At 55.0% G+C, this 27857-nt stretch overlaps 2 protein-coding genes across 2 annotated transcripts in view; both read right to left on the bottom strand.

Annotated features, from left to right (window-relative positions):
- LOC142922606 (cholesterol side-chain cleavage enzyme, mitochondrial-like) overlaps positions 1 to 1880 on the bottom strand; it is a 29574-nt gene extending 27694 nt beyond the window's left edge. Inside the window, exon 1 of the mRNA XM_076063425.1 lies at positions 1819 to 1880. Coding sequence (XP_075919540.1) covers positions 1819 to 1865 — 47 coding nt within the window. The 5' untranslated portion in view covers positions 1866 to 1880. The remainder of the gene's footprint in view (positions 1 to 1818) is intronic.
- Positions 1881 to 2365: 485 nt separating this feature from the next.
- Positions 2366 to 16422, bottom strand: LOC142922609 (uncharacterized). Its single transcript, XM_076063428.1, has 4 exons — positions 16058 to 16422; positions 14941 to 15004; positions 8442 to 8581; positions 2366 to 2550 (listed from the first exon to the last, which is right to left on the bottom strand). Exons 1-4 carry the CDS (start codon positions 16399 to 16401, stop codon positions 2391 to 2393), a joined length of 708 nt encoding a protein of 235 aa, XP_075919543.1. The 5' UTR covers positions 16402 to 16422; the 3' UTR covers positions 2366 to 2390.
- Between the last annotated feature and the right edge of the window lie 11435 nt (positions 16423 to 27857).

The raw sequence follows: 27857 nt of genomic DNA, 5'->3' as shown, positions 1-27857 counted from the left end.
GAGTGGGTGAGTGAGTGAGTGGGTGATCGATTGGGTGAGTGAGTGGGTGAGTGAGTGGGTGAGTGGGTGAGTGGGTGAGTGGGTGAGTGAGCGATTGGGTGAGTGGGTAAGTGAGTGGGTGAGTGGGTGAGTGAGTGGGTGAGTGGGTGGGTGAGTGGGTAAGTGAGTGAGTGAGCGGGTGGGTGAGCGGGTGGGTGAGTGGGTGAGTGAGTGGGTGAGCGGGTGGGTGAGTGGGTGAGTGAGTGGGTGAGTGAGTGGGTGAATGAGCGAGTGGGTCAGCGAGTGAGTGGGTGAGTGAGTGAGCGAGTGGGTGAGTGAGCGAGCGAGTGGGTTAGTGGGTGAGTGGGTGAGTGAGTGGGTGAGTGAGCGGTTGAGCGAGTGAGTAGGTGTGCGAGTGGGTGAGTGAGTGAGTGGGTGAGTGAGTGGGTGAGAGAGTGAGTAGGTGGATGAGTGAGTGGGTGAGTGTGTGAGCGAGCGAGTGAGCGAGTGAGTGAGTAGGTGAGCGAGTGAGTAGGTGAGTGAGTGAGCGAGTGGGCGAGTGAGTGAGTAAGCGAGTGAGTGAGTGAGCGAGTGAGTGAGCGAGCGAGTGAGTGAGTGGGTGAGTGAGTGAGTGAGTGGTGAGTGAGTGAGTGGGTGAGTGAGTGAGTGAGTGGTGAGTGAGTGGTGGGTGAGTGTGTGAGTGAGTGAGTGAGTGGTGAGTGAGTGAGTGGGTGAGTGAGTGAGTGAGTGGTGAGTGAGTGTGTGAGTGAGTGAGTGTGTGAGTGAGTGAGTGAGTGGTGAGTGAGTGGTTGAGTGAGTGAGTGGTGAGTGAGTGGGTGAGTGAGTGAGTGGGTGAGTGAGTGAGTGAGTGGGTGAGTGAGTGAGTGAGTGGTGAGTGAGTGAGTGAGTGGGTGAGTGAGTGAGTAAGCGAGTGAGCGAGTGAGTGAGCGAGCGAGTGAGCGAGTGAGTGAGTGAGTAGTTGAGCGAGTGAGTGAGTGAGTGAGCGAGTGAGTGAGTAGTTGAGCGAGTGAGTGGGTGAGTGAGTGAGTAGGTGAGTGACTGAGTGAGCGAGTGAGTGAGTGAGCGAGCGAGTGAGTGAGTGAGTGAGCGAGTGAGTGAGTAGTTGAGCGAGTGAGTGGGTGAGTGAGTAAGTGAGTGACTGAGTGAGCGAGTGAGTGAGTGGGCGAGTGAGTAAGTGAGTGAGTGAGCGAGCGAGTGAGTGAGCGAGCGAGTGAGCGAGTCCCTCCCTCACCCCCCCTACCCCACTCACTGCAACAGGACTCCCAAGCTCCGTCTGCGGTGTTTACGGTACTCCATCCAAGAGTCCACCAGCTGGCGTTCTGGACGTGTGAGTGAGTGAGTGAGTAAGCGAGTGAGTGAGCGAGCGAGTGAGTGAGCGAGCGAGTGAGCGAGTCCCTCCCTCACCCCCCCTACCCCCCGCTCACTGCAACAGGACTCCCAAGCTCCGTCTGCGGTGTTTACGGTACTCCATCCAAGAGTCCACCAGCTGGCGTTCTGGACGTGTGAGTGAGTGAGTGAGTAGGTGAGTGACTGAGTGAGTAAGCGAGTGAGTGAGCGAGCGAGTGAGTGAGTGAGCGAGCGAGTGAGCGAGTCCCTCCCTCACCCCCCCTACCCCCCACTCACTGCAGCAGGACTCCCAAGCTCCGTCTGCGGTGTTTACGGTACTCCATCCAAGAGTCCACCAGCTGGCGTTCTGGACGTGTGAGTGAGTGAGTGAGTAGGTGAGTGAGTGAGTGAGTAAGCGAGTGAGCGAGCGAGTGAGTGAGTGAGCGAGCGAGTGAGCGAGTCCCTCCCTCACCCCCCCTACCCCCCACTCACTGTAACAGGACTCCCAAGCTCCGTCTGCGGTGTTTACGGTACTCCATCCAAGAGTCCACCAGCTGGCGTTCTGGACGTGTGAGTGAGTGAGTAGGTGAGTGAGTGAGCGAGCGAGTGAGTGAGCGAGCGAGTGAGTGAGTGAGCGAGCGAGTGAGCGAGTCCCTCCCTCACCCCCCTACCCCACTCACTGCAGCAGGACTCCCAAGCTCCGTCTGCGGTGTTTACGGTACTCCATCCAAGAGTCCACCAGCTGGCGTTCTGGACGTGTGAGTGAGTGAGTGAGTAGGTGAGTGACTGAGTGAGCGAGTGAGTGAGCGAGCGAGCGAGTGAGTGAGCGAGCGAGTGAGCGAGTCCCTCCCTCACCCCCCCTACCCCCCGCTCACTGCAGCAGGACTCCCAAGCTCCGTCTGCGGTGTTTACGGTACTCCATCCAAGAGTCCACCAGCTGGCGTTCTGGACGTGTGAGTGAGTGAGTGAGTAGGTGAGTGACTGAGTGAGCGAGCGAGTAAGCGAGCGAGTGTGTGAGTGAGCGAGCGAGTGAGCGAGTCCCTCCCTCACCCCCCCTACCCCACTCACTGCAGCAGGACTCCCAAGCTCCGTCTGCGGTGTTTACGGTACTCCATCCAAGAGTCCACCAGCTGGCGTTCTGGACGTGCACCCTCCACCCCAAACACATGAGCAGCGTCGCTGGGGAGGAGGACGTTCACGGACTCCAGGGAGCCCAGCTTTTGTCTGTGGTGGCGGGCAGGGGACAGGCAGGCGAGCGGGCAGCAACAAACAGCACCAAGTTGATACTGAGCAGGCAGGCGCACACTGCTACATACACACACACAAGCTAACACACACACGCACTAACACACTAACACACACACGGCTACATACACACACACACTAACACACACACACTAACACACTAACACACACACGGCTACATACACACACACACGCACTAACACACGCACACTAACACACACACGCACTAACACACACACGCAGTACCACACACAAGCACACACACACACACTGCTACATACACACACACACGCACTAACACACACACACGCACACACACACGCACTAACACACACACACTAACACACACACACGCACTACCACACACACACAGTACCACACACACACACACTAACACACACTATCACACACACACACACTAACACACACTATCACACACACACACGCACACACACACACACGCACTACCACACACACACACGGCTACACACACGCGCACACACACTAACACACACACACAACAACAACAACCGCCATTCGCCACTAAGTGGCGGTGACGTCACCACGACGCTTGTGCCAGGCTATGTGCACCCTGAGGCCACGTGAAGTGTCGAACGCCCGCTGGCAGGAGATCACGGGGCAGACCCAGGTGCCACGGGTCGACTGACTGAGATGACTGGCTGATGCACCACCTCTGCCCCCTACTGTGCCAACCTGCTGTGCTTTAGCCACCCGGCGCTCCGCTCGCTGTTGTGAGCGTCGCTCCTCCGCCCTCCGTTGTTGTTGGAGGGCGACTGCCTCCAACTGCCCAGTAGCGTCCTTCACGAGCCTCCTCCACAGAGGCCGATCTTGACACCGCTGGTACCAGTCATCGGCAAGTCCACTCAGCTCCACATCCTCCTGTACCACATCATTCCATCTCTTCTCTAGCCCGTGCCGCGCCCGCTTAGCCCCCTCAATCCGGCCAAACAAAAGCTGTTTCGGCATGCGGTGGCTGGGCATGCGGGCTACATGACCCAGCCATCGCAGCCTTGCCCGCCGGAGGAGCTCACCGATGGGACCTTGCCCAGATCTTTCAAGGATTTGTGAGCTCCTCACACAATCCAGTCTGGTTAAACCCAGGATGGATCGTAGGCAGGCCAGCCTAAATATTTCTAACCGGCGAAGATGTTCCATTAGGGGGGTCCATGTTTCGCAAGCGTAGAGAAGGGAGGGAATGACCATGGCCGAGAAGACCTGAAGCTTAGTGCGGAGCGACAGACCAGGTAGCTTCCACACAGCGTTACGCAACCGATGAAAAGATATTGCCGCTCGACTGATTCGGAGTGAGACCTCTGCTGTTAAACTGGAGCCGGTCATAAGCACACTGCCCAGGTATGGGAAACTCTCCACTCTCTCCACAACTGCCCCATCACCGATTGGGAGTTGTGGGGGTGGAGTGTCCGATGGTACAAAATACCCAGGCAGGTGCTTAGTTTTGGTGGGGCTGATGGTAAGGCCCCACCTCTTAGTGGCACGCTCCAGTCTCAGCAGCAGCGTCTCCAACTCCTCCTCTGACTGAGCAGCTATTACCAAATCATCAGCATACATAACGTGGTTGAGCAATATGGAGCCATCCCTTGACCGCACCCGGGCATCGATTAGCCTCCAATTATATCTGTACCATATGGAGATTCCCCCGGTACAGCTATTGAAGGCTTCACGAACTACGTGGTCAAAATAGATGTTAAATAATGTGGGAGCCAGAGGACATCCTTGTCGCACCCCAAGGTGTACAGGGAATGGCTCTGACTCCCGGCCACGTAGTTTTACCCGGGCCCGCTCACCATCATGAAGGTCCTTAATGATCGTGAGCAGAGGGTCAGGTACTCCAAAAGCACGAAGAACGACCCAGAGCCCAGGCCTATTGATGGTATCATAGGCCTTGACCAGGTCAATAAAGCAGAGATGTAGGTCTTGTTGGAATTCCCTACACCTCTGCTGTAGCAGACGGACAGAAAATATGGCATCTGTGCAGGACCGCCCTTTCCTGAAACCGCATTGGGGCTCCGCAAGCCTCTCCTCAGCGTGCCTGGCAAGACGATGCTGAATAATCCTTGCCAGGATCTTTCCCGGCACACTGAGGAGTGAGATGCCCCTGTAATTGTTACAGTCTGTGCGGTCCCCCTTCTTAAAAAGGGGGACCACCAGGGCATCCTTCCAATCCTGCGGAACCCGTCCAGTGGTCCAGACTGTTGTTATGATGTCATATAGGGCAGTCTGTGCACAAACGCCACCCTCGCTCAGCATTTCGCTTGGGAGATCATCTCTGCCCGCTGCCTTTCCTGGTCTCAGACTCCGGATCGCCCTCAATACTTCCTCAGCAGATGGCACCTCAGCCAGCCACTCACAGGGGGTGACTTTTTCCAATATTTGAGGCACCGCAGCCTCAGCAGGGTCATCCTCACTTTGTGCCACGATGTTTTCCTGGCTGAGGGATTTTCCCTCCCTCAGGACCTCACAGAAATGCTCAGCAAATCTGCGAACCTGTTCCTGGGGGTCGGAAATTGGATCACCGTTTTTTCCCCTAATGATGGTAATAGGTGTGGCGCTGCAGGTTACTTTTTTGATGGAGTTAAATAGAGATTTGTGATCACGGGCCACTGAGGCAGACTCCATCTCCTCAGCAACCCGCGACCACCACCCATCCTTGCAGCGCCTCACGGCTCTCCGAACCTCCGAGCGAAGGCTGCGGTAAGCCTCCTCATTCTCTGACGTGGGATTCTGTAGCCGATGACAGTGGGCCTGTCGCTTTTTCTCAACCATCGTGAACAACTCCTCTGTCATCCACACACTAACACACACACACTACCACACACACACACACTACCACACACACACACACTACCACACACACACACACTACCACACACACACACACTACCACACACACACACTAACACACACACACACTGACACACACACACAGTACCACACACACACACTAACACACACTAACACACACTATCACACACACACGCGCTACCACACACACACTACCACACACACACACACTACCACACACACACACACACTACCACACACACACACACTAACACACACACACTACCACACACAGACAGACACACACAGTCACACACAACAACAACAACAACCGCCATTCGCCACTAAGTGGCGGTGACATCACCACGACGCTTGTGCCAGGCTATGTGCACCCTGAGGCCACGTGAAGTGTCGAATGCCAATTGGGGTTTGGCCAGGAGACATCATAGACGCCTGGCCCCCCGGGGCCTCCGGCACAAGCTTATTAGTTACATATTTCAGTTGAACTCGTGGTTTCGTGGTAATTTATTGAAGGTGGAGGGGTTACCAGCCCCTCGCACCCGTCCAGAGCCCCCGTTTAGCCCCTGTGGTGGACACAGACGCCATGAGGGGAGGAGCCAATCAAAATTGGATCTCCCCCCACAGCGCTGTCCACGACAGAGTTGCCCGTCCGGCACCGCGAGGAGGTAGGGGGTTGTTTTGCCGTACACACACACACTAAAACACACACACACACAGTACCACACACACACGCACTACCACACACACACTACCACACACACTAACACACACACACACACACTACCACACACACACTACCACACACACACTTACACAACAACCGCCATTCGCCACTAAGTGGCGGTGATGTCACCACGACGCTTGTGCCAGGCTATGTGCACCCTGAGGCCACGTGAAGTGTCGAACGCCCGCTGGCAGGAGGTCACTGGGCAGACCCAGGTGCCACGGGTCGACTGACTGAGATGACTGGCTGATGCACCACCTGTGCCCCCTACTGTGCCAATCCGCTGTGCTTTAGCCACCCGGCGCTCCGCTCGTTGTTGTGAGCGTCGCTCCTCCGCCCTCCGTTGTTGTTGGAGGGCGACTGCCTCCAACTGCCCAGTAGCGTCCTTCACGAGCCTCCTCCACAGAGGCCGATCTTGACACCGCCGGTACCAGTCATCGGCAAGTCCACTCAGCTCCACGTCCTCCTGTACCACATCACTCCATCTCTTCTCTAGCCCGTGCCGCGCCCGCTTAGCCCCCTCAATCCGGCCGAACAAAAGCTGTTTCGGCATGCGGTGGCTGGGCATGCAGGCTACATGACCCAGCCAACGCAGCCTTGCCTGCCGGAGGAGCTTACCGATGGGACCTTGCCCAGATCTTTCAACCTCACACACACACACACCTACCCACCCACACACCCACCCACCTGTACACCCACATACCCACCCACCCACCCACACACCTGTACACCCACCCACACACCCACCCACACACCTGTACACCAACACACCCACACACCTGTACATCCACCCACACATCCACACACCCACCAACCTGTACACCCACCAACCTGTACACCCACACACCCACCCACCTGTACATCCACCCACACATCCACCCACACATCCACCCACCCACACACCTGTACACCCACACACCCACCCACACACCCAGCCACACACCCACCCACCTGTACACCCACACAGCCACACACCCAGCCACACCTGTACACCCACACACCCACACACCCACACACCCAGCCACACACCCACCCACCTGTACACCCACACACCCACACACCCAGCCACACACCCACACACCCACCCACCTGTACACCCACACACCCACACACCCACACACCCAGCCACAAACCCACACACCCACCCACCTGTACACCCACACACCCACACAGCCACCCATTTGTACACCCGTACACCCACCCAAACACACCCACACACCCACACAGCCACCCACCCACACCCACACACACACCCACACACCCGTACACCTGTACACACACCCACCCACACAAACACCCCACACACCTATACACCTGTACACCCACACACCCACACACACACCCACACACCTGTACACCCACACACCTGTACACCCACACACACACCTGTACACCCACACACCCACACACCTGTACACCCACCCACCTGTACACCCACACACCCATACACCCATACATCTGTACACCCACCCACCTGTACACCCACACACCTGTACACCAACACACCTGTACACCCACCCACCTGTACACCCACACACCTGTACACCCACACACCTGTACACCCACACACCTGTACACCCACACACACACCCACACATCTGTACACCCACACACTCACGCACCTGTACACCCACACACCCACCCACCTGTACACCCACCCACCTGTACACCCACACACCTGTACACCCACACACCTGTACACCCACGCACCTGTACACACACACACCCACCCACCTGTACACCCACCCACCTGTACACCCACCCACCTGTACACACACACCCATACACCTGTACACCCACACACTCACGCACCTGTACACCCACACACCTGTACACCTGTACACCCACACACCCACCCACCTGTACACCCACACACCTGTACACCCACCCACCTGTACACCCACACACCCACACACCCACCCACCTGTACACCCACCCACCTGTACACCCGTACACCTGTACACCCACCCACCTGTACACCCACACACTCACACACCTGTACACCCACACAACTGTACACCCACCTGTACACCCACAAACCTGTACACCCACACACCTGTACACACACACACCTGTACACCCACACACCTGTACACCCACACACCTGTACACCCACACACCTGTACACCCACACACACACACCTGTACACCCACACACTCACGCACCTGTACACCCACCCACCTGTACACCCACCCACCTGTACACCCACCCACCTGTACACCCACACACACACCCACCCACCTGTACACCCACACACACACCCACACACCTGTACACCCACCCACCTGTACACCCACCCACCTGTACACCGGTCCATACGTGTCAAAGTCCTCTTGACTGATCTGGTGAATCCTGGGCAGGCCTCCCCGTCGCAGAACTTGGACGAGGTGAAGCCAGCCTCCTGCCGAAGGGCCCGGCATGGCCGACAGAGGCAGGGGGCCCTGGGTCAGGGGGTAGAGAGAAGGGGTAGAGGTGGGTGACAGGTGACAGGTGACAGTACACCAAATATTGGCGATCAACAAGCCGTTAGCAGAATACGTGGTGAGGCAAAGTGATGCCACTGGTTCTTCACGTTCTGCAGATGTAGATGCCACTGGTTCTTCACGTTCTGTAGATGTAGATGCCACTGGTTCTTCACGTTCTGTAGATGTAGATGCCACTGGTTCTTCACGTTCTGTAGATGTAGATGTCACTGGTTCTTCACGTTCTGCAGATGCCACTGGTTCTTCACGTTCTGTAGATGTAGATGCCACTGGTTCTTCACGTTCTACAGATGTAGACGCCACTGGTTTTTCACGTTCTGTAGATGTAGATGCCACTGGTTCTTCACGTTCTGTAGATGTAGATGCCACTGGTTCTTCACGTTCTGTAGATGTAGATGCCACTGGTTCTTCACGTTCTGCAGATGTAGATGTCACTGGTTCTTCACGTTCTGCAGATGTAGATGTCACTGGTTCTTCACGTTCTACAGATGTAGATGCCACTGGTTCTTCACGTTCTGTAGATGTAGACGCCACTGGTTTTTCACGTTCTGTAGATGTAGATGCCACTGGTTCTTCACGTTCTGTAGATGTAGATGCCACTGGTTCTTCACGTTCTGCAGATGTAGATGCCACTGGTTCTTCACGTTCTGCAGATGTAGATGCCACTGGTTCTTCACGTTCTACAGATGTAGATGCCACTGGTTCTTCACGTTCTGTAGATGTAGATGCCACTGGTTCTTCACGTTCTGCATATGCCACTGGTTCTTCACGTTCTGTAGATGTAGATGCCGCTGGTTCTTCACGTTCTGCAGATGTAGATGCCACTGGTTCTTCACGTTCTGCAGATGTAGATGCCACTGGTTCTTCACGTTCTACAGATGTAGATGCCACTGGTTCTTCACGTTCTGCAGATGTAGATGCCACTGGTTCTTCACGTTCTGTAGATGTAGATGCCACTGGTTCTTCACGTTCTGCAGATGTAGATGCCACTGGTTCTTCACGTTCTGCAGATGTAGATGTCACTGGTTCTTCACGTTCTGTAGATGTAGATGCCACTGGTTCTTCACGTTCTGTAGATGTAGATGTCACTGGTTCTTCACGTTCTGCAGATGCCACTGGTTCTTCACGTTCTACAGATGTAGACGCCACTGGTTTTTCACGTTCTGTAGATGTAGATGCCACTGGTTCTTCACGTTCTGTAGATGTAGATGCCACTGGTTCTTCACGTTCTACAGATGTAGATGCCACTGGTTCTTCACGTTCTGTAGATGTAGATGCCACTGGTTCTTCACGTTCTGTAGATGTAGATGTCACTGGTTCTTCACGTTCTGCAGATGCCACTGGTTCTTCACGTTCTACAGATGTAGACGCCACTGGTTTTTCACGTTCTGTAGATGTAGATGCCACTGGTTCTTCACGTTCTGTAGATGTAGATGCCACTGGTTCTTCACGTTCTACAGATGTAGATGCCACTGGTTCTTCACGTTCTGTAGATGCCACTGGTTCTTCACGTTCTGTAGATGTAGATGCCACTGGTTCTTCACGTTCTGTAGATGTAGATGCCACTGGTTCTTCACGTTCTGTAGATGTAGATACCACTGGTTCTTCACGTTCTGTAGATGTAGATGCCACTGGTTCTTCACGTTCTGCATATGCCACTGGTTCTTCACGTTCTGTAGATGTAGATGCCACTGGTTCTTCACGTTCTGCAGATGTAGATGTCACTGGTTCTTCACGTTCTGTAGATGTAGATGCCACTGGTTCTTCACGTTCTGCATATGCCACTGGTTCTTCACGTTCTGTAGATGTAGATGCCACTGGTTCTTCACGTTCTGCAGATGTAGATGTCACTGATTCTTCACGTTCTGTAGATGTAGATGCCACTGGTTCTTCACGTTCTGCATATGCCACTGGTTCTTCACGTTCTGTAGATGTAGATGCCACTGGTTCTTCACGTTCTGCAGATGTAGATGCCACTGGTTCTTCACGTTCTGTAGATGTCACTGGTTCTTCACGTTCTACAGATGTAGATGCCGCTGGTTCTTCACGTTCTGCAGATGTAGATGCCACTGGTTCTTTACGTTCTGCAGATGTAGATGCCACTGGTTCTTCACGTTCTACAGATGTAGATGCCACTGGTTCTTCACGTTCTGCAGATGTAGATGCCACTGGTTCTTCACGTTCTGTAGATGTAGATGCCACTGGTTCTTCACGTTCTGCATATGCCACTGGTTCTTCACGTTCTGTTGATGTAGATGCCACTGGTTCTTCACGTTCTGCAGATGTAGATGTCACTGGTTCTTCACGTTCTGTAGATGTAGATGCCACTGGTTCTTCACGTTCTGCATATGCCACTGGTTCTTCACGTTCTGTAGATGTAGATGCCACTGGTTCTTCACGTTCTGCAGATGTAGATGTCACTGGTTCTTCACGTTCTGTAGATGTAGATGCCACTGGTTCTTCACGTTCTGCATATGCCACTGGTTCTTCACGTTCTGTAGATGTAGATGCCACTGGTTCTTCACGTTCTGTAGATGTAGATGCCACTGATTCTTCACGTTCTGCAGATGTAGATGCGACTGGTTCTTCACGTTCTGTAGATGTAGATGTCACTAGTTCTTCACGTTCTACAGATGTAGATGCCGCTGGTTCTTCACGTTCTGCAGATGTAGATGCCACTGGTTCTTCACGTTCTGCAGATGTAGATGCCACTGGTTCTTCACGTTCTACAGATGTAGATGCCACTGGTTCTTCACGTTCTGCAGATGTAGATGCCACTGGTTCTTCACGTTCTGTAGATGTAGATGCCACTGGTTCTTCACGTTCTGCAGATGTAGATGCCACTGGTTCTTCACGTTCTGCAGATGTAGATGTCACTGGTTCTTCACGTTCTGTAGATGTAGATGCCACTGGTTCTTCACGTTCTACAGATGTAGATGCCACTGGTTCTTCACGTTCTACAGATGTAGATGTCACTGGTTCTTCACGTTCTGTAGATGTAGATGTCACTAGTTCTTCACGTTCTGTAGATGTAGATGCCACTGGTTCTTCACGTTCTGTAGATGTAGATGCCACTGGTTCTTCACGTTCTGTAGATGTAGATGCCACTGATTCTTCACGTTCTACAGATGTAGATGCCACTGGTTCTTCACGTTCTGCAGATGTAGATGCCACTGGTTCTTCACGTTCTGTAGATGTAGATGCCACTGGTTCTTCACGTTCTGCAGATGTAGATGCCACTGATTCTTCACGTTCTGTAGATGTAGATGCCACTGATTCTTCACGTTCTACAGATGTAGATGCCACTGGTTCTTCACGTTCTGCAGATGTAGATGCCACTGGTTCACGTTCTGTAGATGTAGATGCCACTGGTTCTTCACGTTCTGCAGATGTAGATGCCACTGATTCTTCACGTTCTGTAGATGTAGATGCCACTGGTTCTTCACGTTCTGCAGATGTAGATGTCACTGGTTCTTCACGTTCTGCAGATGTAGATGTCACTGGTTCTTCACGTTCTGTAGATGTAGATGCCACTTGTTCTTCACGTTCTGTAGATGTCACTGGTTCTTCATGTTCTGCAGATGTAGATGTCACTGGTTCTTCATGTTCTGCAGATGTAGATGCCACTGGTCCTTCACGTTCTGCAGATGTAGATGCCACTGGTTCTTCACGTTCTACAGATGTAGATGTCACTGGTTCTTCATGTTCTGCAGATGTAGATGCCACTGGTCCTTCACGTTCTGCAGATGTAGATGCCACTGGTTCTTCACGTTCTACAGATGTAGATGTCACTGGTTCTTCATGTTCTGCAGATGTAGATGCCACTGGTCCTTCACGTTCTGCAGATGTAGATGCCACTGGTTCTTCACGTTCTACAGATGTAGATGTCACTGGTTCTTCATGTTCTGCAGATGTAGATGCCACTGGTCCTTCACGTTCTGCAGATGTAGATGCCACTGGTTCTTCACGTTCTACAGATGTAGATGCCACTGGTTCTTCACGTTCTGCAGATGTAGATGCCACTGGTTCTTCACGTTCTGTAGATGTAGATGCCACTGGTTCTTCACGTTCTGCAGATGTAGATGCCACTGATTCTTCACGTTCTACAGATGTAGATGCCACTGGTTCTTCACGTTCTGCAGATGTAGATGCCACTGGTTCTTCACGTTCTGCAGATGAGGATGCCACTGGTTCTTCACGTTCTGCAGATGTAGATACCACTTGTTCTTCACGTTCTGCAGATGGAAATGTCACTGGTTCTTCACGTTCTGCAGATGTAGATGTCACTGGTTTTTCACGTTCTGCAGATGCCACTGGTTCTTCACGTTCTGCAGATGTAGATGCCACTGGTTCTTCACGTTCTGTAGATGTAGATGCCACTGGTTCTTCACGTTCTGTAGATGCCACTGGTTCTTCACGTTCACACAGTGGCACACACACAGACATACAACAACAACCGCCATTCACCACTAAGTGGCGGTGACGTCACCACGATGCTTGTGCCAGGCCATGTGCACCCTGAGGCCACGTGAAGTGTCGAACGCCCGCTGGCAGGAGGTCACGGGGCAGACCCAGGTGCCACGGGCTGAATGACTGAGATAACTGGCTGATGCACCACCTGTGCCCCCTACTGTGCCAACCTGCTGTGCTTTAGCCACCCGGCGCTCCGCTCGTTGTTGTGAGCGTCGCTCCTCCGCCCTCCGTTGTTGTTGGAGGGCGACTACCTCCAACTGCCCAGTAGCGTCCTTCACGAGCCTCCTCCACAGAGGCCAATCTTGACACCGCTGGTACCAGTCATCAGCAAGTCCACTCAGCTCCACGCCCTCCTGTACCACATCACTCCATCTCTTCTCTAGCCCGTGCCGCGCCCGCTTTGCCCCCTCAATCCGGCCAAACAAAAGCTGTTTTGGCATGCGGTGGCTGGGCATGCGGGCTACATCACCCAGCCATCGCAGCCTTGCCCGCCGGAGGAGCTCACCGATGGGACCTTGCCCAGATCTTTCAAGGATTTGTGAGCTCCTCACACAATCCAGTCTGGTTAAACCCAGGATGGATCGTAGGCAGGCCAGCCTGAATGTTTCTAACTGGTGAAGATGTTCCATTAGGGGGGTCCACGTTTCGCAAGCGTAGAGAAGGGAGGGAATGACCGTGGCCGAGAAGACCTGAAGCTTAGTGCGGAGCGACAGACCAGGTAGCTTCCACACAGCGTTACGCAACCAATGAAAAGATATTGCCGCTCGACTGATTCGGAGTGAGACCTCTGCTGCTAAACTGGAGCCGGTCATAAGCACACTGCCCAGGTATGGGAAACTCTCCACTCGCTCCACAACTGCCCCATCACCGATTTGGAGTTGTGGGGGTGGAGTGTCCGATGGTACAAAATACCCAGGCAGGTGCTTAGTTTTGGTGGGGCTGATGATAAGGCCCCATCTCTTAGTGGCACGCTCCAGTCTCAGCAGAAGCATCTCCAACTCCTCCTCTGAATGAGCAGCAATTACCAAATCATCGGCATACATAACGTGGTTGAGCAATAGGGAGCCATCCCTTGACCGCACCCGGGCATCGATCAGCCTCCCATTATATCTGTACCATATGGAGATTCCCCCGGTACAGCTATTGAAGGCTTCACGAACTACGTGGTCAAAATAGATGTTAAATAATGTGGGAGCCAGAGGACATCCCTGTCGCACCCCAAGGTGTACAGGGAATGGCTCTGACTCCCGGCCACGTAGTTTTACCCGGGCCCGCTCACCATCATGAAGGTCCTTAATGATCGTGAGCAGAGGGTCAGGTACTCCAAAAGCACGAAGAACGACCCAGAGCCCAGGCCTACTGATGGTATCATAGGCCTTGACCAGGTCAATAAAGCAGAGATGTAGGTCTTGTTGGAATTCCCTACACCTCTGCTGTAGCAGACGGACAGAAAATATGGCATCTGTGCAGGACCGCCCTTTCCTGAAACCGCATTGGGGCTCCGCAAGCCTCTCCTCAGCGTGCCTGGCAAGGCGATGCTGAATAATCCTTGCCAGGACCTTTCCCGGCACACTGAGGAGTGAGATGCCCCTGTAGTTGTTACAGAAACAACAGACATACACACACAGTGACACACACACACAGTGACACACACACACAGTGACACACAAAGTGACACACAAAGTGACACACACACACAGTGACACACACACAGTGACACACACAGTGACACACACACACAGTGACACACACAGTGACACACACACACAGTGACACACACACAGTGACACACACAGTGACACACACACACAGTGACACACACAGTGACACACACAGTGACTCACCTCTCTCTGTGTGACTTGCGGCTTCACCACCGACGATGTCCATCTCCTCGCTGCCAATGCAGCCCTGAGGGTGGACTATTCATCATCATGGGTGGACTATTCATCAGCTAGGGGTCGACTATTCATTAACATAGACAGACTCTTCGTCATCATGGGTGGACTATTCATCAGCTAGGGGTGGACTATTCATTAACATAGATAGACTCTTCATCATCATGGGTGGACTATTCATCAGCTAGGTGTCGACTATTCATTAACATAGATAGACTCTTCATCGTCATGGGTGGACTATTCATCAGCTAGGGGTCGACTATTCATTAACATAGATAGACTCTTCATCATCATGGGTGGACTATTCATCAGCTAGGGGTGGACTATTCATTAACATAGATAGACTCTTCGTCATCATGGGTGGACTATTCATCAGCTAGGGGTGGATTATTCATTAACATAAATAGACTCTTCGTCATCATGGGTGGACTATTCATCAGCTAGGGGTGGAATATTCATTAACATAGACTCTTCGTCGTCATGGGTGGACTATTCATCAGCTAGGGGCGGACTATTCATTAACATAGATAGACTCTTCGTCGTCATGGGTGGACTATTCATCAGCTAGGGGTGGACTATTCATTAACATAGATAGACTCTTCGTCATCATGGGTGGACTATTCATCAGCTAGGGGTGGAATATTAATTAACATAGATAGACTCTTCGTCATCATGGGTGGACTATTCATCAGCTAGGGGTGGACTATTCATTAACATAGATAGACTCTTCGTCATCATGGGTGGACTATTCATCAGCTAGGGGTGGCTATTCATTAACATAGATAGACTCTTCGTCGTCATGGGTGGACTATTCATCAGCTAGGGGTCCATTATTCATTAACATAGATAGAATCTTCATCAACAAAGGTCGACTATTCATCAGCCTGGGGGTGGACTATTCATTAACATAGATAGACTCTTCGTCGTCATGGGTGGACTATTCATCAGCTAGGGGTGGACTATTCATTAACATAGATAGAATCTTCATCAACAAAGGTCGACTATTCATCAGCCTGGGGGTGTGGGGGGGTGTCGCAACAGGTGACAGTTTGGAAGGTCGACTCACGCGGAGTAGCGAGGGACGACTCTGGCCACGATTCTGTTCATCCTCGTACAGCTGCTGGGTCGACTCAGCAGAGCGAGAGACTCAGCAGCCCGGGTGGACGACTCGGCGGCCCTGGTGGACGACTCGGCGGCCCTGGTCGACGACTCGGCGGCCCTGGTGGACGACTCAGCGGCTCTGGTGGACGACTCAGCGGCTCTGGTGGACGACTCAGCGGCTCTGGTGGACGACTCAGCGGCCCTGGTGGACGACTCAGCGGCTCTGGTGGACGACTCAGCAGCTCTCTCTCCGTGTCCCTCTCTCTGCTTCCACCACAATCGGAGTGAGGCGTTGCCTCGTGCGAACATCGCGTTAGAGAAAATCCTCCCCCTCACCCCTCACCCACTCACCCCTCCACTACCCCCCCACTCACCACTCCCACTACACTCACCCCTCCCCCCCACTCACCACTCCCACTACACTACCCCCTCCACTCGCCCCTCCCACTCCACTCACCCCTCCACTCGCCCCTCCCACTCCACTCACCCCCTCCCCCTCCACTACCCCCTCCACTCGCCACTCCCACTCCACTACCCCCTCCACTCGCCCCTCCCCCTCACTCACCCCTCCCCCTCTACCCCCTCACCCCTCCCACTCCCCCCTCCCCCCCACTCACCCCTCACTCACCCTCCACTCACCCCTCCCCCTCCATTCGCCCCTCCCCCTCCACTCGCCCCTCCCCCTCTACCCCTCCACTCGCCCCTCCCACTCCACTACCCCCTCCCCCTCTACCCCCTCACCCCTCCCACTCCCCCCTCCCCTCCACTCACCCCTCACCCTCCACTCACCCCTCACCCTCCACTCACCCCTCCCCCTCCACTCGCCCCTCCCCCTCTACCCACTCCACTCACCCCTCCCCCTCCACTACCCCTCCACTCGCCCCTCCCACTCCACTACCCCCTCCCCCTCTACCCCCTCACCCCTCCCACTCCCCCCTCCCCTCCACTCACCCCTCACCCTCCACTCACCCCTCACCCTCCACTCACCCCTCCCCCTCCACTCGCCCCTCCCCCTCTACCCACTCCACTCACCCCTCCCCCTCCACTACCCCTCCACTCGCCCCTCCCACTCCACTACCCCCTCCCCCTCTACCCCCTCACCCCTCCCACTCTCCCCTCCCCCCCACTCACCCCTCACTCACCCTCCACTCGCCCCTCCCCCTCCACTACCCCCTCCCCACTCCCCCACTCCACCCTCCCCCTCACTCACCCCTCCCACTCCACTACCCCCTCCCCCTCTACCCCTCCACTCGCCCCTCCCCCTCCACTCGCCCCTCCCCCCACTCCCCCCTCCCTACTCCCCCCTCCCCCACTCCACCCTCCCCCCTCCCCCTCACTCCCCCCTCCCCACTTCCCCCTCCCCCACTTCCCCCTCCCCAACTCTCCCCTCCCCCCACTCCCCCCCCCCACTCTCCCGAAGGTTGACGCTGCTATTGGCACCCAAGGCCTGGTGTGGTGGGTGGGTGAATGGGTGGGTGGGTGAGTGGGTGGGTGGGTGGGTGAGTGGGTGGGTGGGTGGGTGAATGGGTGGGTGGGTGAGTGGGTGGGTGAGTGAGGGGGTGGGTGAGTGAGGGGGTGAGTGTGTGGGTGAGTGAGGGGGTAGGTGAGTGAGGGGGTGAGTGGGTGGGTGAGTGGGTGGGTGGGTGGGTGAGTGGGTGAGTGAGGGGGTGAGTGAGGGGGTGAGTGGGTGGGTGAGTGAGGGGGTGAGTGAGTGAGTGGGTGAGGGGGTGAGTGGGTGAGTGAGGGGGTGAGTGAGTGAGTGGGTGGGTGAGGGGGTGAGTGGGTGGGTGGGTGAGTGGGTGGGTGAGTGAGGGGGTGAGTGGGTGAGTGAGGGGGTGAGTGAGTGGGTGAGTGAGGGGGTGGGTGGGTGAGTGGGTGGGTGAGTGAGGGGTGGGTGAGTGAGGGGGTGAGTGGGTAGGTGGGTGAGTGGGTGAGTGGGTGGGTGGGTGAGTGGGTGAGTGAGTGAGTGAGTTGGGTGAGTGGGTGGGTGGGTGAATGGGTGGGTGGGTGAGTGGGTGGGTGAGTGAGGGGGTGGGTGAGTGAGGGGGTGAGTGGGTGGGTGAGTGGGTGGGTGAGTGGGTGGGTAAGTGGGTGGGTGGGTGAGTGAGTGGGTGAGTGAGTGAGGGGGTGGGTGAGTGAGTGGGTGGGTGGGTGAGTGAGGGGGTGGGTGAGTGAGTGGGTGGGTGGGTGAGTGGGTGGGTGAGTGAGTGAGTGGGTGAGTGGGTGGGTGAGTGAGTGGGTGAGTGGGTGGGTGAGTGAGTGAGTGGGTGAGTGAGTGGGTGGGTGAGTGAGGGGGTGAGTGGGTGGGTGAGTGGGTGGGTGAGTGAGTGGGTGAGTGGGTGAGTGAGTGAGGGGGTGAGTGGGTGGGTCGGTGAGTGAGGGGGTGGGTGAGTGGGTGAGTGTGTGGGTGAGTGAGGGGGTAGGTGGGTGAGTGGGTGAGTGGGTGGGTGAGTGGGTGAGTGGGTGGGTGAGTGAGTGAGTGGGTGAGTGGGGTGGGTGAATGGGTGAGTGGGTGGGTGAGTGGGTGGGTGAGTGGGTGGGTGGGTGAGTGAGTGGGTGAGTGAGTGAGGGGGGGGTGAGGTGAGGGGGTGAGTGGGTGGGTGGGTGAATGGGTGAGTGGGTGGGTGAGTGGGTGGGTGAGTAGGTGGGTGGGTGAATGAGTGGGTGAGTGAGTGAGGGGGTGGGTGAGTGAGTGGGTGGGTGGGTGAGTGAGGGGGTGGGTGAGTGAGTGGGTGGGTGGGTGGGTGAGTGGGTGAGTGGGTGGGTGAGTGAATGAGTGGGTGAGTGGGTGGGTGAGTGAGTGGGTGAGTGGGTGGGTGAGTGAGTGAGTGGGTGAGGGGGTGGGTGAGTTAGTGAGGGGTGAGTGGGTGGGTGAGTGGGTGGGTGAGTGAGTGGGTGAGTGGGTGAGTGAGTGAGGGGGTGGTGGGTGGGTGGGTGAGTGAGGGGGTGGGTGAGTGGGTGAGTGTGTGGGTGAGTGAGGGGGTGGGTGGGTGAGTGGGTGGGTGAGTGGGTGGGTGGGTGAGTGGGTGGGTGAGTGGGTGAGTGGGTCGGTGAGTGAGGGGGTGAGTGGGTGGGTGGGTGAGTGGGTGGGTGAGTGAGGGGGTGGGTGAGTGGGTGGGTGAATGGGTGAGTGGGTGGGTGAGTGGGTGGGTGAGTGGGTGGGTGGGTGAGTGAGTGGGTGAGTGAGTGAGGGGGTGGGTGAGTGAGGGGGTGAGTGGGTGGGTGGGTGAATGGGTGAGTGGGTGGGTGAGTGGGTGGGTGAGTGGGTGGGTGGGTGAATGAGTGGGTGAGTGAGTGAGTGGGTGGGTGGGTGAGTGAGGGGGTGGGTGAGTGAGTGGGTGGGTGGGTGGGTGAGTGGGTGAGTGGGTGGGTGAGTGATTGAGTGGGTGAGTGGGTGGGTGAGTGAGTGGGTGAGTGGGTGGGTGAGTGAGTGAGTGGGTGAGTGGGTGGGTGAGTTAGTGAGGGGGTAAGTGGGTGGGTGAGTGGGTGGGTGAGTGAGTGGGTGAGTGGGTGAGTGAGTGAGGGGGTGAGTGGGTGGGTGGGTGAGTGAGGGGGTGGGTGAGTGGGTGTGTGTGGGGTGAGTGAGGGGGTGGGTGGGTGAGTGGGTGGGTGAGTGGGTGGGTGGGTGAGTGGGTGGGTGAGTGGGTGAGTGGGTCGGTGAGTGAGGGGGTGAGTGGGTGGGTGGGTGAGTGGGTGGGTGAGTGAGGGGTGGGTGGGTGTTTGAGGGGGTGGGTGAGTGAGGGGGTGAGTGGGTGGGTGGGTGAATGGGTGGGTGGGTGAGTGGGTGGGTGGGTGAATGGGTGGGTGGGTGAATGGGTGGGTGGGTGAGTGGGTGGGTGAGTGAGGGGGTGGGTGAGTGAGGGGGTGAGTGTGTGGGTGAGTGAGGGGGTGGGTGAGTGAGGGGGTGAGTGAGGGGGTGAGTGGGTGGGTGAGTGAGGGGGTGGGTGAGTGGGTGAGTGAGGGGGTGAGTGAGTGAGTGGGTGGGTGAGGGGTTGAGTGGGTGGGTGAGTGGGTGGGTGAGTGAGGGGGTGAGTGGGTGAGTGAGGGGGTGAGTGAGTGGGTGAGTGAGGGGGTGGGTGGGTGAGTGGGTGGGTGAGTGGGTGAGTGGGTAGGTGGGTGAGTGGGTGAGTGAGTGGGTGAGTGAGTGAGTTGGGTGAGTGGGTGGGTGGGTGGGTGAATGGGTGGGTGGGTGAGTGGGTGGGTGAGTGAGGGGGTGGGTGAGTGAGGGGGTGAGTGGGTGGGTGAGTGAGTGGGTGGGTGAGTGGGTGGGTGAGTGGGTGGGTGGGTGAGTGAGTGGGTGAGTGAGTGAGGGGGTGGGTGAGTGAGTGGGTGGGTGGGTGAGTGAGGGGGTGGGTGAGTGAGTGGGTGGGTGGGTGAGTGGGTGAGTGGGTGGGTGGGTGAGTGAGTGAGTGAGTGGGTGAGTGGGTGGGTGAGTGAGTGGGTGAGTGGGTGGGTGAGTGAGTGAGTGAGTGGGTGAGTGAGTGGGTGGGTGAGTGAGGGGGTGAGTGGGTGGGTGAGTGGGTGGGTGAGTGAGTGGGTGAGTGGGTGAGTGAGTGAGGGAGTGGGTGGGTGGGTGAGTGAGGGGGTGGGTGAGTGAGGGGGTGGGTGGGTGAGTGGGTGAGTGGGTGGGTGAGTGGGTGGGTGGGTGGGTGAGTGGGTGGGTGAGTGGGTGGGTGGGTGGGTGAGTGGGTGGGTGAGTGGGTGGGTGAGAGGGTGGGTGAATGGGTGAGTGGGTGGGTGAGTGGGTGGGTGAGTGGGTGGGTGGGTGAGTGAGTGGGTGAGTGAGTGAGGGGGTGGGTGAGTGAGGGGGTGAGTGGGTGGGTGGGTGAATGGGTGAGTGGGTGGGTGAGTGGGTGGGTGAGTGGGTGGGTGGGTGGAGTGAGTGGGTGAGTGAGTGAGGGGGTGGGTGGGTGGGTGAGTGAGGGGGTGCTGAGTGAGTGGGTGGGTGGGTGGGTGAGTGGGTGAGTGGGTGGGTGAGTGAATGAGTGGGTGAGTGGGTGAGTGAGTGGGTGAGTGGGTGGGTGAGTGAGTGAGTGGGTGAGTGGGTGGGTGAGTGAGTGAGGGGTTGAGTGGGTGGGTGAGTGGGTGGGTGAGTGAGTGGGTGAGTGAGTGAGGGGGTGAGTGGGTGGGTGGGTGAGTGAGGGGGTGGGTGAGTGGGTGAGTGTGTGGGTGAGGAGGGGGTGGGTGGGTGAGTGGGTGGGTGAGTGGGTGGGTGGGTGAGTGGGTGGGTGAGTGGGTGAGTGGGTGGGTGAGTGAGGGGGTGAGTGGGTGGGTGGGTGAGTGGGTGGGTGAGTGAGGGGGTGAGTGAGTGAGGGGTGGGTGAGTGGGTGAGTGGGTGGGTGAATGAGGGGGTGGGTGAGTGGGTGAGTAGGTGGGTGCGTGAGTGGGTGGGTGAGTGAGGGGGTGAGTGGGTGGGTGGGTGCGTGAGGGGGTGGGTGAGTGAGGGGGTGAGTGGGTGGGTGAGTGAGGGGGTTGGTGAGTGGGTGAGTGGGTTAGTGGGTGGGTGGGTGAGTGGGTGAGTGAGTGGGTGAGTGGGTGGGTGAGTGGGTGGGTGGGTGAATGGGTGGGTGGGTGAGTGAGTGAGTGGGTGGGTGAGTGGGTGAGTTGGTGGGTGAGTGAGGGGGTGGGTGAGTGAGGGGATGAGTGGGTGGGTGAGTGAGGGGGTGGGGGAGTGAGGGGGTGGGTGAGTGGGTGGGTGAGTGAGTGGGTGGGTGGATGAGTGGGTGAGTGGGTGAGTGGGTGGGTGAGTGAGGGGGTGGGTGAGTGAGGGGGTTAGTGGGTGGGTGGGTGAGTGGGTGAGTGGGTGTGAGTGAGTGGGTGAGTGAGTGGGTGAGTGAGGGGGTGGGTGAGTGGGTGAGTGGGTGGGTGGGTGAGTGGGTGAGTGAGTGGGTGAGTGGGTGAGTGAGTGGGTGGGTGTGTGGATGAGTGGGTGGGTGAGTGTGTGGGTGGGTGAGTGAGTGGGTGGGTGAGTGAGTGAGTGGGTGAGTGAGTGGGTGAATGAGTGAGTGGGTGAGTGAGTGGGTGAGTGGGCGAACGTGGACCCCCTTAATGGAACATCTTCGCCGGTTAGAAACATTTAGGCTGGCCTGCCTACGATCCATCCTGGGTTTAACCACAAATCCTTGAAAGATCTGGGCAAGGTCCCATCGGTGAGCTCTTCCGGCAGGCAAGGCTGCGTTGGCTGGGTCATGTAGCCCGCATGCCCAGCCACCGCATGCCGAAACAGCTTTTGTTTGGCCGGATTGAGGGGGCTAAACGGGCGCGGCACGGGCTAGAGAAGAGATGGAGTGACGTGGTACAGGAGGACGTGGACCTGAGTGGACTTGCCGATGACTGGTACCAGCGGTGTCGGCCTCTGTGGAGGAGGCTCGTGAAGGACGCTACTGGGCAGTTGGAGGTAGTCGCCCTCCAACAACAACGGAGGGCGGAGGAACGACGCTCACAACAACGAGCGGAGCGCCGGGTGGCTAAAGCTCAGCGGGTTGGCACAGTAGGGGGAACAAGTGGTGCATCAGCCAGTCATCTCAGTCAGTCGACCCGTGGCACCTGGGTCTGCCCCGTGACCTCCTGCCAGCGGGCGTTCGACACTTCACGTGGTCTCAGGGTGCACATAGCCTGGCACAAGCGTCGTGGTGACGTCACCGCCACTTAGTGGCGAATGGCGGTTGTTGTTGTGTAGGTTTGTGTGTAGGTGTGTAGGTGTGAGTGTAGGTGTGCAGGTGTGTGTGTAGGTGTGTAGGTGTGTGTGTAGGTGTGTGTGTAGGTGTGCAGGTGTGTAGGTGTGTGTGTAGGTGTGTAGGTGTATGTGTAGGTGTGCAGGTGTGTAGGTGTGTGTGTAGGTGTGTGTGTAGGTGTGTGTAGGTGTGTAGGTGTGTGTGTAGGTGTGTGTGTGTAGGTGTATAGGTGTGTGTGTAGGTGTGTGTGTGTAGGTGTGTGTGTACGTGTCTAGGTGTGTGTGTAGGTGTGTAGGTGTGTGTGTAGGTGTGTAGGTGTGTAGGTGTATAGGTGTGTGTGTAGGTGTGGAGATGTGTGTGTAGGTGTGTAGGTGTGTGTGTAGGTGTGTGTGTAGGTGTGTGTAGGTGTGTAGGTGTGTGTGTAGGTGTGTGTGTGTAGGTGTATAGGTGTGTGTGTAGGTGTGTGTGTGTAGGTGTGTGTGTGTACGTGTCTAGGTGTGTGTGTAGGTGTGTAGGTGTGTGTGTAGGTGTGTAGGTGTGTAGGTGTATAGGTGTGTGTGTAGGTGTGCAGATGTGTGTGTAGGTGTGTAGGTGTGTGTGTAGGTGTGTGTGTAGGTGTGTGTGTGTAGGTGTGTAGGTGTGTGTGTAGGTGTGTGTGTGTGTGTGTAGGTGTGTGTGTGTAGGTGTGTGTGTGTAGGTGTGTGTGTGTAGGTGTGTGTGTAGGTGTGTGTGTGTAGGTGTGTGTGTAGGTGTGTGTGTGTAGGTGTGTAGGTGTGTGTGTAGGTGTGTAGGTGTGTGTGTAGATGTGTAGGTGTGTAGGTGTGTGTGTAGGTGTGTAGGTGTGTGTGTACGTGTGTGTAGGTGTGTAGGTGTGTGTGTAGGTTTGTGTGTGTAGGTGTATAGGTGTGTGTGTAGGTGTGTGTGTAGGTGTGTGTAGGTGTGTGCCATGGGTTGTGCTGCTGTGCCAGGCTAGGTGCATGAGGTCACGTGACAGACCCTGCAGGTGTCATGGGTTGTACTGCTAATGCCAGGCTAGGTAGATAGATAGATCCTTTATTGTCATTGTCACCGGTGCAACGAAATTTAAAGTGCTCACCAGTCAGTGCATCTTGATTTAAAGCTTTCGTGACTGCAGTAATTCATATTCTTAGATCTTTCGGTAAAGTCACCACGTTGAAGGGAAACAATAAAAATAATAAAATATATATAAAACAATAAAAATTATCACGACGTTTCGACCATAACACAAACGGTCATCATCAGGTGTGGGGGAGGAGTCTACGCGTGGGGGAGGAGTCTAACTGGTGTGGGATGTAGTCTCACTGGTGGGGGAGGAGTCTACGGGTGGGGGAGGAGTCTACACGTGGGGGAGGAGTCTACGCGTGGGGGAGGAGTCTAACTGGTGTGGGATGTAGTCTCACTGGTGGGGGAGGAGTCTACGTGGGGGGGGGGGGAGGAGTTTTCGTGTGGGGAAGAAGTCTGCGGGTGGGGGAGGAGTCTACGGGTGGGGAGGAGTCTACGGGTGGGGGAGGAGTCTACGTGTGGGGAGAAGTCTACGGGTGGGGGAGGAGTCTACGGGTGGGGGAGGAGTCTACTGGTGGGGGAGAAGTCTACGCGTGGGGGAGGAGTCTAACTGGTGGGGGAGGAGTCTACTGGTGGGGGAGGAGGAGTCTAACTGGTGGGGGAGGAGTCTAAGGGTGGGGGAGGAGTCTACTGGTGGAGGCGGAGTCAACGTAGACTCCTCCCCCACACCTGAAGACGACCGTTTGTGTTATGGTCGAAACGTCGTGAGAATTTTTATTGTTTTTATATATTTTATTATTTTATTGTTTCCCTTCAACGTGGTGACTTTACCGAAAGAGCTAAGATTATGGTGTGGGGGAGGAGTCTACGCGTGGGGGAGGAGTCTAACTGGTGTGGGAGTAGTCTCACTGGTGGGGGAGGAGTCTACAGGTGGGGGAGGAGTCTACAGGTGGGGGAGGAGTCTACAGGTGGGGGAGGAGTCTACACGACGTTTCGACCGTAACACAAACGGTCGTCATCAGGTGTGGGGGAGGAGTCTACGTTGACTCCGCCTCCACCAGTAGACTCCTCCCCCACGTGTAGACTCCTCCCCCACCAGTTAGACTCCTCCTCCCCCACCGGTGAGACTACTCCCACACCAAATTTTGATTTAAAGCTTTCGTGACTGCAGTAATTCATATTCTTAGTTCTTTCGGTAAAGTCACGTTGAAGGGAAACAACAAAATAATAAAATATATAAAACAATAAAAATCCTCACGACGTTTCGACCATAACACAAACGGTCGTCTTCAGGTGTGGGGGAGGAGTCTACGTTGACTCCGCCTCCACCAGTAGACTCCTCCCCCACTCTTAGACTCCTCCCCCACCAGTTAGACTCCTCCTCCCCCACCAGTGAGACTACTCCACACCAGTTAGACTCCTCCCCCACCCGTAGACTTCTCCCCCACACGTAGACTCCTCCCCCACCCGTAGACTCCTCCCCCACCCGTAGACTCCTCCCCCATCCGTAGACTCCTCCCCCACCCGCAGACTTCTCCCCCACACGTAGACTCCTCCCCCACCCGCAGACTTCTCCCCCACACGTAGACTCCTCCCCCACCCGTAGACTCCTCCCCCACCCGCAGACTTCTTCCCCACACGAAAACTCCTCCCCCCTGTAGACTCCTCCCCCACCCGTAGACTCCTCCCCCACCAGTGAGACTACATCCCACACCAGTTAGACTCCTCCCGCACGCGTAGACTCCTCCCCACACGTAGACTCCTCCCCACCAGTGAGACTACTCCCCCACCTGTAGACTCCTCCCCCACCTGTAGACTCCTCCCCCACGTGTAGACTCCTCTCCCACCCGTAGACTCCTCCCCCACTAGTAGACTCCTCCCCCACGAGTGAGACTACTCCCACACCAGTTAGACTCCTCCCCCACGCGTAGACTCCTCCCCCACACGTAGACTCCTCCCCCACGCATAGACTCCTCCCCCACACCTGATGATGACCGTTTGTGTTACGGTCGAAACGTCGTGATAATTTTTATTGTTTTATAAATATTTGTATTATTTTATTGTTTCCCTTCAACGTGGTGACTTTACCTAAAGAGCTGAGAATATGAATCACTGCAGTCACGAAAGCTTTAAATAAAAATTTAAACTTGTGGGGGGTCAAGGCTTCGGTGGGTGGAGCAATGTTGGCAACGATGCGACTCCGGACAGGAGTTTTAAAAGCGCCCCATCGCCACCGGCGTCAGTGCTACTGGCCGGTTAGAGGATCGTACTCTTTGGTTCTATTGGGTAAAGTCACGTAGGTGAAAATAAAATAACAAAAAATCACGACGTTTCGGCCACAACACAAGCGGCCTTCATCAGGTGAAGGGACGGGACTGTCTGGAGGACAGCGCTGGAGCGAACAAAGCCACAAGCTCAGATCACGACCTTTAAGCTGTCAGAAGAAAAACACAAAGCGCCTTGACAAAGGAATTAGCATAGAATTTAGCATTGAAATGGCTCATTGAAATAGCTAAGTTAAAGTATACACATCCGCAGAGGTACCCCTTGACAAAGGAATTAGCATAGAATTTAGCATTGAAATGGCTCATTGAAATAGCTAAGTTAAAGTATACACATCCGCAGAGGTACCCCTTGTAGCATTGAAATAGCTGAGTGATTAGCTTGTAACTGGTCACAGAAATAGCTATGTTAAAGTCAAAGCCTACACATCCACAGAGGCACCTAGTACAAATCAAACAGGAGAATTTATCATTGCAATAGCTGAGTGATTAGATGTGACTGGCCACAGAAATAGCTATGTTAAAGTCAAAGCCTACACATCCACAGAGGCACCTAGTACAAATCCAACAGGAGAATTTAGCATTGCAATAACTGAGTGATTAGCTTGTGACTGGCCACAGAAATAGCTATGTTAAAGTCAAAGCCTACACATCCACAGAGGCACCTAGTACAAATCAAACAGGAGAATTTAGCATTGAAATAGCTGAGTGATTAGCTTGTAACTGGTCACAGAAATAGCTATGTTAAAGTCAAAGCCTACACATCCACAGAGGCACCTAGTACAAATCAAACAGGATAATTTAGCATTGCAATAGCTGAGTGATTAGCTTGTGACTGGTCACGGAAATAGCTATGTTAAAGTCAAAGCCTACACATCCACAGAGGCACCTAGTACAAATCAAACAGGAGAATTTAGCATTGAAATAGCTGAGTGATTAGCTTGTGACTGGTCACGGAAATAGCTATGTTAAAGTCAAAGCCTACACATCCACAGAGGCACCTAGTACAAATCAAACAGGAGAATTTAGCATTGAAATAGCTGAGTGATTAGCTTGTGACTGGCCACAGAAATAGCTATGTTAAAGTCAAAGCCTACACATCCACAGAGGCACCTAGTACAAATCAAACAGGAGAATTTAGCATCGAAATAGCTGAGTGATTAGCTTGTGACTGGTCACAGAAATAGCTATGTTAAAGTCAAAGCCTACACATCCACAGAGGCACCTAGTACAAATCAAACAGGAGAATTTAGCATCGAAATAGCTGAGTGATTAGCTTGTGACTGGTCACAGAAATAGCTATGTTAAAGTCAAAGCCTACACATCCACAGAGGCACCTAGTACAAATCAAACAGGAGAATTTAGCATTGAAATAGCTGAGTGATTAGCTTGTGACTGGTCACGGAAATAGCTATGTTAAAGTCAAAGCCTACACATCCACAGAGGCACCTAGTGCAAATCAAACAGGAGAATTTAGCATTGAAATAGCTGAGTGATTAGCTTGTAACTGGTCACAGAAATAGCTATGTTAAAGTCAAAGCCTACACATCCACAGAGGCACCTAGTACAAATCAAACAGGAGAATTTAGCATTGAAATAGCTGAGTGATTAGCTTGTGACTGGTCACAGAAATGGCTATGTTAAAGTTAAAGCCTACACATCCACAGAGGCACCTAGTACAAATCAAACAGGAGAATTTAGCATCGAAATAGCTGAGTGATTAGCTTGTGACTGGTCACGGAAATCGCTATGTTAAAGTCAAAGCCTACACATCCACAGAGGCACC

This window comes from Petromyzon marinus, unplaced genomic scaffold, assembly GCF_048934315.1.
Source record: "Petromyzon marinus isolate PM22_M1 ecotype Great Lakes invasive population unplaced genomic scaffold, UKy_Petmar_22M1.pri1.0 PM_Scaffold_118, whole genome shotgun sequence".
Lineage (NCBI taxonomy): Eukaryota > Metazoa > Chordata > Hyperoartia > Petromyzontiformes > Petromyzontidae > Petromyzon > Petromyzon marinus.
The sequence above is the reverse complement of the archived record's forward strand: the minus strand, read 5'-3'. Positions and strand labels throughout refer to the sequence as shown.